Source organism: Oncorhynchus keta, chromosome 29, assembly GCF_023373465.1.
Source record: "Oncorhynchus keta strain PuntledgeMale-10-30-2019 chromosome 29, Oket_V2, whole genome shotgun sequence".
Lineage (NCBI taxonomy): Eukaryota > Metazoa > Chordata > Actinopteri > Salmoniformes > Salmonidae > Oncorhynchus > Oncorhynchus keta.
Window position 1 is genome coordinate 36,987,881 of NC_068449.1, and position 12,827 is coordinate 37,000,707.

At 43.2% G+C, this 12,827-nt stretch overlaps 1 protein-coding gene across 6 annotated transcripts in view; it reads left to right on the forward strand.

Annotated features, from left to right (window-relative positions):
* The window catches only part of syne1b (spectrin repeat containing, nuclear envelope 1b), a 151,176-nt gene that overhangs the window by 119,759 nt on the left and 18,590 nt on the right, over positions 1–12,827 (forward strand). For 5 of the 6 annotated variants that reach the window (XM_035743513.2, XM_035743516.2, XM_035743512.2 and 2 more), the window contains 8 exons: positions 1,207–1,441; positions 1,858–2,052; positions 2,302–2,427; positions 8,141–8,296; positions 9,264–9,422; positions 9,633–9,799; positions 11,571–11,733; positions 12,125–12,312. In XM_035743513.2, the coding sequence (XP_035599406.1) occupies positions 1,207–1,441; positions 1,858–2,052; positions 2,302–2,427; positions 8,141–8,296; positions 9,264–9,422; positions 9,633–9,799; positions 11,571–11,733; positions 12,125–12,312 (1,389 nt within the window). Of the gene's footprint in view, positions 1–1,206; positions 1,442–1,857; positions 2,053–2,301; positions 2,428–8,140; positions 8,297–9,020; positions 9,076–9,263; positions 9,423–9,632; positions 9,800–11,570; positions 11,734–12,124; positions 12,313–12,827 lie in introns of those variants that run through there. The other variant, XM_035743517.2, reaches the window with a different exon arrangement.

Sequence of the window (12,827 nt, forward strand, 5' to 3'; positions counted from 1 at the left end):
TTTTCCATCCTCATGAGCCATCTATTTTGTGAAGTGCATCAGTCCCTCCTGCAGCAAAGCACCCCCACAACATGATGCTGCCACCCCAGTGCTTCACGGTTGGGATCGTGTTCTTCGGCTTGCAAGCCTCCCCCTTTTTCCTCCAAACATAACGATGGTCATTATGGCCAAACAGTTATTTTTTTGTTTGATCAGACCAGAGGACATTTCTCCAAAAAGTACGATCTTTGTCACCATGTGCAGTTTGCAATCCATAGTCTGGCTTTTTTATGGACGGTTTGGAGCAGTGTTGATATAGGACTTGTTTTACTGTGGATATAGATACTTTTGTACCTGTGCATCTTCACAAGGTCCTTTGCCGTTGTTCTGGGATTGATTTGGACTTTTCGCATCAAAGTACGTTCATCTCTAGGAGACAGAACGCGTCTCTTTCCTGAGCGGTATGACGGCTGCGTGGTCCATGGTGTTTATACTTGCGCACTATTGTTTGTACAGATGAACGTGGTGCCTTGAGGCGTTTGGAAATTGCTCCCAAGGATATATCAGACTTGTGAGGGTCTACATTTCTTTTCTGAGGTCTTGGCTGATTTCTTTTGATTTTCCCCTGATGTCAAGCAAAGAGGCACTGAGTTTGAAGATAGGCCTTGAAATACATCCACAGGTACACCTCCAATTGACTCAAATTATGTGAATTAGCCTATCAGAAGCTTCTAATGCCATGACATCATTTTCTGGAATTTTCCAAGCTGACTGTTTAAAGGCACAGTCAACTTAGTGTATGTACACTTCTGACCCACTGGAATTGTGATACAGTGAATTATAAGTTAAATAATCTGTCTGTAAACAATTGTTGGAAAATCTACTTGTGTCATGCACAAAGTAGATGTCCTAACCGTCTTGCCAAAACTATAGTTTGTTTAACAAGACATTTTTGGAGTGGTTGAAAAACGAGTTTTAGTGACTCTAATGACTTTAATGACTAAGTGTATGTAAACTTCCGACTTCAACTGTATCATGATACCCATATCATGCACTTTAAATAAACTTGACCTAACTTGACGTACACTTGTCTCTTATCATTCACAAAGCTATAGATGAGTGCCTTGGTAGAAATATGGTCATTTTTGTCAGATTTATATGACTCCTTTACGGTATATCCATCTAATCTTTCCTTATCTTACTGTAAATGTCCTCTGTCTCACGCAGGGATGAATTCAACCTGAAGTTGGCACTGCTGAGTAACCAGTGGCAGGGTGTGGTGCGTCGCACCCAACAGAGGCGAGGTATCATCGACAGCCTAGTCCGCCAGTGGCAGCGCTACAGGGAGATGGCGGAGAAGCTGAGGAAATGGCTGGGGGAGGTTTCACACCCTGCCGAGGCCCTACAGGTTGGGGTGCCCGTACCCCTGCAGCAGGCCAGATCCATGCTGGACGCAGTTCAGGTACTGTAGGCTCAACTCACTCTGATGACCTCATGACCCTAGCTACCTGCTTCTTGGTAATACTGAAACGTGTGACTATTTATACCACAACTCATTCTCATCAGTATGCTCATCAGTATGACTGTGCTGAATGGGACTAGCTTTTTTCACCCTGCAAAAATATGGCTTTGGAGATGGAGACATATTTAATGGAGAACAGTATTGTACTTGTTCCCAAAGAACAAGGCAGGGCTGACATCTATCACCTTTATTGTTTGCTATCACCATAGAGCCATTGGTAAGGGATAGAGTTAGGGTAAGGGTCAGGCATCAAGATGCTGTAGTGGCATCAAGGTTCTGTAGTGGCTACATCCTATAAGTGGAGGGTTAGGGTCAGGGTTACGGTCTAACTGTCCTGTGTCTCTGTGTTCCTCCAGCTGAAAGAGAAGGTCCTACAGCGGCAGCAGGGCAGCTACATCCTGACGGTGGAGGCTGGGAAGCAGCTTCTCCTGTCTGCAGACAGCAGGGTGGAGGTGTCTCTGCAGGGAGAGCTCACAGGCATCCAGGACCGCTGGAGACACGCCAACATCTGCCTGGAGGAACAGAGGAGAGAGCTGGCCAACCTGATAAAGGTACACTGCACCCAACTGTAACATTAAACACACAGTACCTTTAACTTGACCTTTTTGGAGGTTTACCTTTTAACTGCAAGTAGATTATTCACTTCAACTGCAATTATAGGCATTCTTATTGTCCTGAATGATTGATTGATTGATTGATTGATTGATTGATTGATTGATTGAGGACATATTTTATACTACGATGTTAACAGAGGATGTTTAAGTACTGACACTTTGTGTGGATATGCTTGTTGTCCACAGGACTGGGAGAGATGTGAGAGAGGCATAGAGGGTTCTCTGGAGAAGCTGAGGGCGTTTAAACGGCAGCTCTCTCAGCCCCTCCCTGATCACCACGAGGACCTGCAGGCTGAACAGATGCGCTGCAAGGTAAGCCTAGGCCCGGGGCACTTGGAGAGGTGTACTAAAACCACATATCGCCAGTGTGCTTTGATTTGATAGGTTTGAGAATCTTGTGTGATAGTTAGAGAAGTACAGCATCTTTAAAAGTAAGGGGTATGTGAACCAGCACAGTACAATAACAGACAGCTTTTTCAATCCCGTGTAGGTGATATGATTTCACAGATGTTTCCTTCACGCATATTTTGAATGTTCGTCTTGGGTATTGGACCTTTAGACATTGTCCCCACATTTCTCTGGACAGTTATGTTCAGATAAACTCTCATTGGACAGTGGGTTTTATTCTTGGAAATAACGACTTTAGAGGCTTTAGAACACCTTGTTTTGGAGGTATATTTAACTGATGTAATTATAATCAAATAACATTTTATTAGTCACATGCCCCGAATACAACAGATGTAGGTAGACCTTACAGTGAAATGCTTACTTACGAGCCCCTAACTGACAATGCATTTTCAAAGAAATACAGAAAGAATAAGAGATAAAAGTAACAAGTAATTAAAGAGCAGCAGTAAAATAACAATAGCGAGACTATATACAGGGTGGTACCGATATAGAGTCAATATGCGAGGGCACCGGTTAGTTGAGGTAGCATGTACATGTAGGTAGAGTTATTAAAGTGACTATGCATAGATGACAACAGAGAGTAGCAGTGGTGTAAAGAAGTGGAGAGGGGGGTGGGGCAATGCAAATAGTCTGGGTAGCCATTTGGCTAGATGTTCAGGAGTCTTACGGCTTGGGGGTAAAAGCTGTTTAGAAGCCTCTTGGATTGGCAAGCGCTCCAGTACTGCTTGCCGTGCGGTAGCAGAGAGAAAATAGACAAACTTACTTGGCACCTTTATGGGTCTGATCTAATTACAACATTTCTCCAACATTCCTCACACCAATACCGGGAGCTGGTTTGCCAGGTTACATGGCATTGCGGTTCATGATCCAGGTAATCAGGAAATGGATTGTATTACTGGGTTGTTCCACCAATTCGGTGTCTTTTGAGAAGTATATCGTCCTAATTTTAAAAAAATACTTACTAAAAGGACTTTAGTAAGTGCCAAATAAAGTAACAGGGTTGACGATTGACAAACATAAATCCCCTTTTGACAGGAGGAATGGAAGCTTGTTGTTGTGCAACAGGAAATGGCAATTGAATGCAATCTTCACAAAAACATTTTTATTGTTAAAACATTTCTAGCCTGTCTATCTATGGGTAACAGGCAGTGGCGATATTAGCATGTAACTCTTGGTGGGGCAAACCCTCCAATTGGGTGGATGCATGCCAGCAAAGCCACAACAGTAAATAATATATTAATTGCACTATAACGGTGACAAACGGTGCCCACAATATGTTAGGGCCTACATGAAGCTGTCCCAACAGCAGTCCCAACACCTTACCACTGCTACACCTGGCTATCAGCGGAGCCTTGTCTGGCAGCGAAACAGTTCATTCAGCCTCATTTACTGCCTTAAAAAAACATAGCTGATATGGCTGACTTGGTTAAACAAATGGGGTTTCTGCTGACAATTGAGATGTTCAAACTATGGCATAAGGGGACAACAAGTAGATAAGAGGCCATTTGTTATTTCGATCAAGACATTAATGAGCAAGCTAGGACGGACGTAGTCAATATAACTATTTGTTCAGCACTTTTGAAGTGTACAGAAACAGAATTCAGAACATGGGCCGTTCTTACAGTGTTCTCCCAGTACACCAAGTCAGAACCTTAGGATAAATAAATGGGGCATATAAGCAGACAATGACAACTCTTACAATATTCGATGATTACATTTCTCTAAAACAGGTTATAGGCTACATTTGTACCACCAAGTCAGAACAGTAGGCGAAATTAAGAGTGGAAAATAGACCAAATTATTAGGGTGAGGCACATGGGCTACTAACAGCTCACTACACAACACACACTTAGTATTACTTTCTTAGCTACAGTATAAAATCTCCCTGGCATATAACATAATTTATGCAGCAGCATACAATACATTTTCGTACTCACCTTGTTGTGCTGTGCTCACTTGAACAGGAAGGTGGTGTGGGCAAATTTTATTATCAAAGTCTGGATTGAAATTCTGGATTTTTGGATGGGCACTTCTAATGTAACTATGGCAGCATAGTTACATTAGAAGTGCCCATCCAAAAAGGCTCAAGGTCATTGGCCACAGATAAAATTACGTCATGTCAAGTTATATCTACAGTTGCTTTGATTGGACTGATCATGTCAACATCATACTTTCAAAATCTTAGCTCGCGGTCATCATCAAGAATCAAGTCTACAAACAATGAGTGGTTTGGAAGTGCTTGAATTTTCGAGCTCTACTATTAGATTTGGCAGTGACGTAGTGTCCCTATGAGTGACAGGACACGAAGACAATCACGGCGCAACAAGAGAACATTACCAACCCCTACTCTCCGTATTTTCCACTGGCTGCCCCACCACCACAGAAAGCACTGAGCTAGGCTGAAACACCTGCATTTGGAGCTGCCTTTTTCAAGAAAGGAAGCTTTATTAACTCAATGATTTTGTCTTTTTTTTCTTACTTTGTTTGCAAACTGATATGTGACACTTATTAATGCCAAAATAACATGCAAAATAGGTAACCCACAAAATGTGGGGCTCATACCCTGAATGACGGGTCGCCATTGGAAACAGGGTTGACGTGTAATGCTTGAACTGGCTCAGTTTTCCACCACAAAACACCCCAAAGTTGACAGAAAGAGTAGAACCAGCTCACCTGCTTTTACACTATGATTTGACTATAAGATGTTCATTGCTTCTTTTTGATAAATATTTATAAAGGAATAGTTTCATCATATTAAAATGAGAGTTCAGTTTACGTAACAGGGTTGACCTTAAAATGAGGGACTGACGTAAATTAATCACTTATCACACAAACTAAATAATAATCTTCCTAAATGACTTTGTCAAAGCAACAAAATAACTAGGGCTTTACAATGGAGACCTTTTGGGATTAAGTGGGTTAAAATCTTCCTAAATGTCACAGAGGGTGCATGGAAGGACATGTTAAGCTGCAGCTGGCCCAGGACAGAGCGGCACGGTTTGCTCTTAATCGTAATCAGAGGGCTGATATAAATACTGTGCATGCCAGTCTCTTCTTGGCTAAGAGTTGAGGAGAGACTGACTGCATCACTTCTTCTTTTTATAAGAAACGTGTTGAAAATCCCAAATTGTTTGCATAGTCAACTTACACACAGCTCTGACACACACATTTATCCCTCCAGGCATGCCACCGGGGTCTTTTCACAGTCCCCAAATCCAGAACAAATTCAAGAAAAAGTACAGTGCCTTGCAAAAGTATTCACCCCCTTGGCATGTTTCCTATTTTGTTGCATTTCAACCTGTAATTTAAATGGATTTCATGTAATGGACATACACAAAATAGTCCAAATTTGTGAAGTGAAATGAAAAAAATAACTTGTTTTTTAAAAAATTATAAAAAATGAAAACCTGGAAAGTGGTGTGTGCATATGTATTCACCACCTTTGTTATGAAGCCCCTAAATAAGATCTGGTGCAACCAATTACCTTCAGAAGTCACATTATTAGTTCAATTAAGTCCACCTGTGTGCAATCTCAGTGTCACATGATCTGTCACATGATCTCAGTGTATATATACACCTGTTATGAAAGGCCCCAGTGTCTGCAACACCACTAAGCAAGAGGCACCACCAAGCAAGCGGCACCATGATGACCAAGGAGCTCCAAACATGTCAGGGACAAAGTTGTGGAGAAGCACAGATCAGGATTGGGTTATAAAAAAATATCTGAAATTTTGAACATCCCACGAAGCACCATTAAATCCATTATTAAAAAATGTAAACAATATGGCATCATAACAAACCTGCCAAGAGAGGGCCGCTCACCAAAACTCACAGACCAGGCAAGGAAGGTATTATTCAGAGAGGCAACAAAGAGACCAAAGATAACCCTGAAGGAGTTGCAAAGCTCCACAGCGTAGATTGGAGTATCTGTCAATAGGACCACTTTAAGCCGTACACTCCACAGAGCTGGGCTTTACGGAAGAGTGGCTAGAAAAAAGCCATTGCTTAAAGAAAAAATAAGCAAACACATTTGGTGTTCACCAAAAGGCATGTGGGAGACTCTCCAAACATATGTAAGAAGGTTCTCTGGTCAGATGAGACTAAAATGTAGCTTTTTGGCCATCAAGGAAAACGCTATGTCTAGCACAAACCCACCTCTCATCACCCCGAGAACAGCATCCCTACAGTGAAGCATGGTGGTAGCTGCATCATGTTGTGGGGATGTTTTTCATTGGCAGGGATTGGGAAACTAGTCAGAATTGAAGGAATGATGGATGGCGCTCAATACAGGGAAATTCTTGAGGGAAACCTGTTTCAGTCTTCCTGAAATTTGAGACAGGGACGGAGGTTCACCTTCCAGCAGGACAATGACCCTACTACTGCAACACTCTAGTGGTTTAAGGGGAAACGTTTAAATGTCTTGGAATAGCCTAGTCAAAGCCCAGACCTCAATCCAATTGAGAATCTGTCGTATGACTTAAAGATTGCTGTACACCAGCGGAACCTATCCAACTTGAAGGAGCTGGAACTGTTTTGCCTTGAAGAATGGGCAAACATCCCAGTGGATAGATGTGCCAAGCTTGTAGAGCCATACCCCAAGAGACTTGCAGCTGTAATTGCTGCGAAAGGTGGATATACAAAATATTGACTTTGAGGGGGTGAATAGTTATGCACGCTCAAGTTTTCTGGGTTCTTTGGGTCTTATTTCTTGTTTGGTTCACAATAAAAAATATTTTGAATCTTCAAAGTGGTAGGCATGTTGTGTAAATCAAGTGATACAAACTCCCCAAAAATCCATTTTAATTCCAGGTTGTAAGGCAACAAAATAGGAAAAATGCCACGGGGGTGAATACTTCCACATGCCACTTTACACTACTGTAAAGGTGGAACTTGGAACTTCCTTCCATCTCATTTTGCTCAAATAAACAGCAAACCTGGTTTCAAAAAACAGATAAAGCAACACCTCGCGGCACAACCCCTCTCCCCTATTTGACCTAGATAGTGTGTGTGTATGCATTGATATGTAGGCTACATGTGCCTTTTTAGAAATTGATGTAGTTCGGTCCTTGAGCTGTTCTTGTCTAATGATGTTCTGTATTGTCATTCTGTATTATGTTTTGTGTTTTGTGTGGACCCCAGGAAGAGTAGCTGCTGCTTTTGCAACAGCTAAATGGGGATCCTAATAAAATACCAAACACCAAATGTCAAAATGCTGAATTAGCAAGTCTTTATTCATATAAAAAAAAAATCGGATTTATTTTAAGTCTCCATGTGGTCTATATTAAAGGGCACTTTAATATAGAGCTTTTAAAATGCAATATTGGTGCAAAATGTCTACTTAAAATATTAAAGGCACTCTCTTCGTGGAACGACCTTACAATTATTATACTATGTTCAACACTGAATACATGCAGGCTCACATAATGTCCAGAGAAATGATCTGTAGGTGGGCTTAGTCCTATCGTGAACTGTGTCCTAAATGGTACACAAATGGAGTGCACCATGTATGGCATACGGAGCCATTTCAAATTGACCCGTGATGTCTTTAAAAAATATTCAGCTAAACATAGTCTTGGCTGCTTAAAGCAGATGATAACGTTCTCTCTCCTGTGACCAGGACTTGGAGAACACGTTTGACGGCTGGACAGAAGACCTAGACCACCTGACGGTGCTGAGGGAGTCCCTGTCTAGCTACATCAGTGCTGAGGACCTGTCTGTTCTACAGGAACGTATAGAGCTTCTGCACCGCCAGTGGGAGGAGATCTGTCACCAGGTACTGTATGGCTATTGAATATGTTGCTGTGAGGAGAAGCAGTCTCTTCCCACGGCCTCTGTGTGTCTGACTCAATAGGTGGGTCATCAGTCCAGCAAGAGAGACTAGAGCTGTCATTTTAAGTTGTAATGACATGTGCCAAATGGTGGTGCTGAAGCTCCACGATAGGCCATGGCCGCACTACGTACGCATAGTTATGGGAACAGGGTTGAATCTTGCAGGCTTGCACTGATTGCCGACTCTTGCAGAAAGATCTGCAGCAGACTATGGTCAATATTGAGGGTCCTTCTGTAGCTCAGTTGGTAGAGCATGGCGCTTGTAACGCCAGGGTAGTGGGTTCGATTCCCGGGACCACCCATACGTAGAATGTATGCACACATAATAATAATAATAATAATAATAATAATAATAATAATATGACTGTAAGTCGCTTTGGATAAAAGCGTCTGCTAAATGGCATATATAATATGATTGAAAAGTGGTTCTGCAGTATTCTTTATCGCCTTCGTGAAACATATCTCTGGTGATTTCATAAAGGTGGAAGCGTAGTGTTTAGTATAACTAGACTTGAGATAGAGAGAACTTTAATGCAAAACAGTACAGGATGTTTCCCCTTCAAACTACATCCGGTGTTGTATGTGAATATAGACCACATAGTGACAGGAAGTCACACAGTGCTAGCGTTCGATGCATTACATTAGGTAACACCTCTACATCACTGCTACCTCTTCATTAATGTTCTGCTAAATCTATGCATATTGCCTAGTACTGCTTGTTGTGTATGTTTCTTTTTTTATATAAACATGTTCATTTCTCTGTGCAACTAGCTATTATCCTTACCATGGTGAATTAATTAATGTATTTACAACACCTGTGTATCTGTCTAGCTGTCTCTCTCTCTGTCTCTCTCTCTCTCTCTCTCTCTCTCTCTCTCTCTCTCTCTCTCTCTCTCTCTCTCTCTCCATAGCTATCCCTTCGGCAGAAGCAGGTGAGTGAGAAGCTGAATGAGTGGGCCGTGTTTAACGAGAAGAACAAGGAGCTGTGTGACTGGCTTACCGACATGGAGAGCAAGGTGTCCCAGAATGGAGACATCAGCATCGAGGAGATGATCGAGAAGCTACGCAAGGTAAACACCAACCGATACCAGACCTTGTCTTTTCATTCGAGTTTGATTAATTAGACAAATATCCCATTGAAATGGTCTCCTCTACTCTGAATTGCTTCAATGAGAAATGCTTGTAGAAGTTGATTCCTCTTTGAATAATGTTTCAGTCCAAACTGTTACACTATTCTCCCTTTTACATGGTCTGATGACGGTTTTTAATCCCTCTCCCAGGACTACCAGGAGGAGATAGCGGTGGCTAAGGAGAACAAGCTGCAGCTGCACAAGATGGGTGAGCGCCTGGCCAGGGCCAGCCACGAGACCAAGGCCTCTGAGATAGAACACAAACTCAGCAAGGTGGGCGAGCGCTGGCAACACCTGCTGGACCTCATCGGAGCCAGGTAAGGAGTGCATTCGGAAAGTATTCAGACCACTTGACTTTTTCCACATTTTGTTACGTTACAGCCTTATTCTAAAATGGATTAATGACAAAGCAAAAACAGGTTATTTGAAATGTTAGCAAATTTCTGAAAAATAAAAAAACTGATATTACATTTACATAAGTATTCAGACCCTTTACTCAGAACATTGTTGAAGCACCATTTGGCAGTGATTACAGCCTTGAGTCTTCTTGGGTATGACACTATAAGCTTGGCGCACCTGTATTTGCGTAGTTTCTCCCATTCTTCTCTGCAGATCCTCAAGCACTGTCAGGTTGGATGGGGAACGTCGCTGCCCCAGCTATTTTCAAGTCTCTCCAGAGATGTTCGATCGGGTTTAAGTCCAGGCTCTGGCTGGGCCACTCAGACATTCAGGGACTTGTCCTAAAGCCACTCCTGCGTTGTCTTGGCTGTGTACTTAGGGTTGTAGTCTGAGGTCCTGAGCGCTCTGGAGCAGGTTTTCAAGGATCTTTTCTCCATTCATCTTTCCCTCGATCCTGACTAGTCTCCCAGGCCCTGCTGCTGAAAATCATCCCCACAGCATGATGCTGCCACCACTATGCTTCACCCTAGGGATGGTGTCAGGTTTCCTCCAGATGTGACGCTTGGCATTTAGGCCAAAGAGTTCAATCTTGGTTTCATCAAGCCAGAGAATCTTGTTTCTCATGGTCTGAGAGTGGCTTCTGTCTGGCCACTCTACCGTAAAGGCCTGATTGGGGGAGTGTTACAGAGATGGTTGTCCTTCTGGAAGATTCTCCCATCTCCACAGAGAAACTCTGGAGCGCTGTCAGAGTGACCTTTGGGTTCATGGTCACCTCCCTGACCAAGGCCCTTCTCCCCTGATTGCTCAGTTTGGCCGGGTGGCCAGCTCTAGAAAGAGTCTTGGTGGTTCCAAACTTCTTCCATTTAAGAATGATGGAGGCCACTGTGTTCTTGGGGACCTTGAATGCTGCAGACATTTTTTGGTACTCTTCCCCAGATCTGTGCCTCGACACAATCCTGTCTCGGAGCTCTACGGACAAATCCTTCGACCTCAGGGTTTGGTTTATGCTCTGACATGCACTGTCAACTGTGGGACCTTATATAGACAGTCTTTCCAAATGATGTTTAATCAATTGAATTTACCACAGGTGGACTCCAATGAAGTTGTACAAACATCTCAAAGATGATCAAAGGAAACAGGATGCACCTGAGCTCAGTTTCGAGTCTCATAGCAAAGGGTCTGAATACTTATGTAAATAAGGTATTTCTGTTTTCGCTTTATGTGGTATTGTGTGTAGATTGATGAGGAAAATGTTCTATTTAATCAATTTTAGAATAAAATAAAATAAAATGTGTAAAAAAGGGAAGTGGTCTGAATACTTTCCGAATGCACTGTATATACTATGGCCGGGTGTGTGGGATAGGAAGTACATGGATATGCTATACTGCTGTGGGTTAGGAATATACACACATTTGTTTACACACGCCATTGGCGTTAATATTTGCTTTGATGCAGCCTTCTTGACTTTCAGAAACTCTCTGGCTAGCCCAGTGTACAGTACTGTACTTAGCACAATTTGACCACGATGGGACTTCCTAGTAAAATATAGCTTGAATAAAATAAAAACAATGAGTGGAAAGAAGTGGTTTAATGACTGTGTTAATTGTTTTTAGGTGCTTCTTTACTAGGAATCTGCTGTGGCATGTATGTTTTCTTCTAAAACAAGCATCATGTATCCGGTTGCTATAGAGTGAAGAAGCTGAGGGAGACTCTGGTGGCAGTGCAGCAGCTGGATAAGAACATGAGTAGTCTGCGGTCCTGGCTGGCCCACATAGAGACTGAGCTATCCAGACCCATCGTCTATGACACCTGTGATTCCCAGGAGATACAGAGGAAGCTGGACCTGCAGCAGGTAAATATCCCGTCAGCTTGGTGGTCCCAGATCTGTTTGTGCTGTCTTGTAGACTCCCGTAGTCGTTGTCATAGCAGTTGGCAAGATGGCATTAACAGATCTGGCACCACCAGGCTACCGCATCAGTGGGCTGTGAGTACTTTGAAAACACTGTAGTTTACACCCTTTGGTATAGCTATTAATACAGATACTGTAGATAGTCAATGATGGTTGCTTATGTTGATATTTTATAGATCATTTTTAGTTCCTAGCAGACAGGCTTACAGACAATACAATAGAGAAGGGCTTATTGAAAGATCTTAGCACGTTTCTTGGTTCTGAAAAGATCCCACCCTCTTTCTCTAACATCGCGTACCATAACATCCTTCCATCTTTCTCTCCATCTATCCAGGAGCTTCAGCGTGACATAGAGAAGCACAGTACGGGTGTGGCGTCTGTGTTGAACCTGTGTGAGGTGCTGTTGCACGACTGTGACGCTTGTGCCACGGACACAGAGTGTGAATCTATCCAGCAGGCCACTCGCAGCCTGGACCGCCGATGGAGGAGCATCTGTGCCTTGTCCATGGAGAGAAGGCTCAAGTAAGACCTACACAGTTTAACTTAACCTTTTACTGCAGTGGGCTAAATCAGGGTCGCACAGGGTGTTTTCTTGGTAGTCTTAAACAGATCTACTTTGAAACAAAAGTATACACCTCACACACATGGTTATGGGCTTAAAAAAATAATACACAGGGCCTTCCAAGCGTCACTACAGGCCCAGGTTCGATCCCAGGCTGTGTCACAGCCGGACGTGACCGGGAGACCCATGAGGCGGCGCACAATTGGCCCAGCATTGTCCAGGTTAGGGGACATTTAGCCGGCCGGGATATCCTTGTCCCATCGCGCTCTAGCGACTCCTTGTGGCGGGCCGGGTGCCTGCAAGCTGACCTCAGTTGCAAGTTGGACAGTGTTTGCTCTGACACATTGGTGCAGCTGGCTTCCAGGTTAAGCGAGCAGTGTGTCAAGAAGCAGTGCGGCTTGGCAGGGTCGTGTTTCGCAAGATGCATGGCTCTCGACCTTCGTCTCTCCCGAGTCCGTAGGGGAGTTGCAGCGAT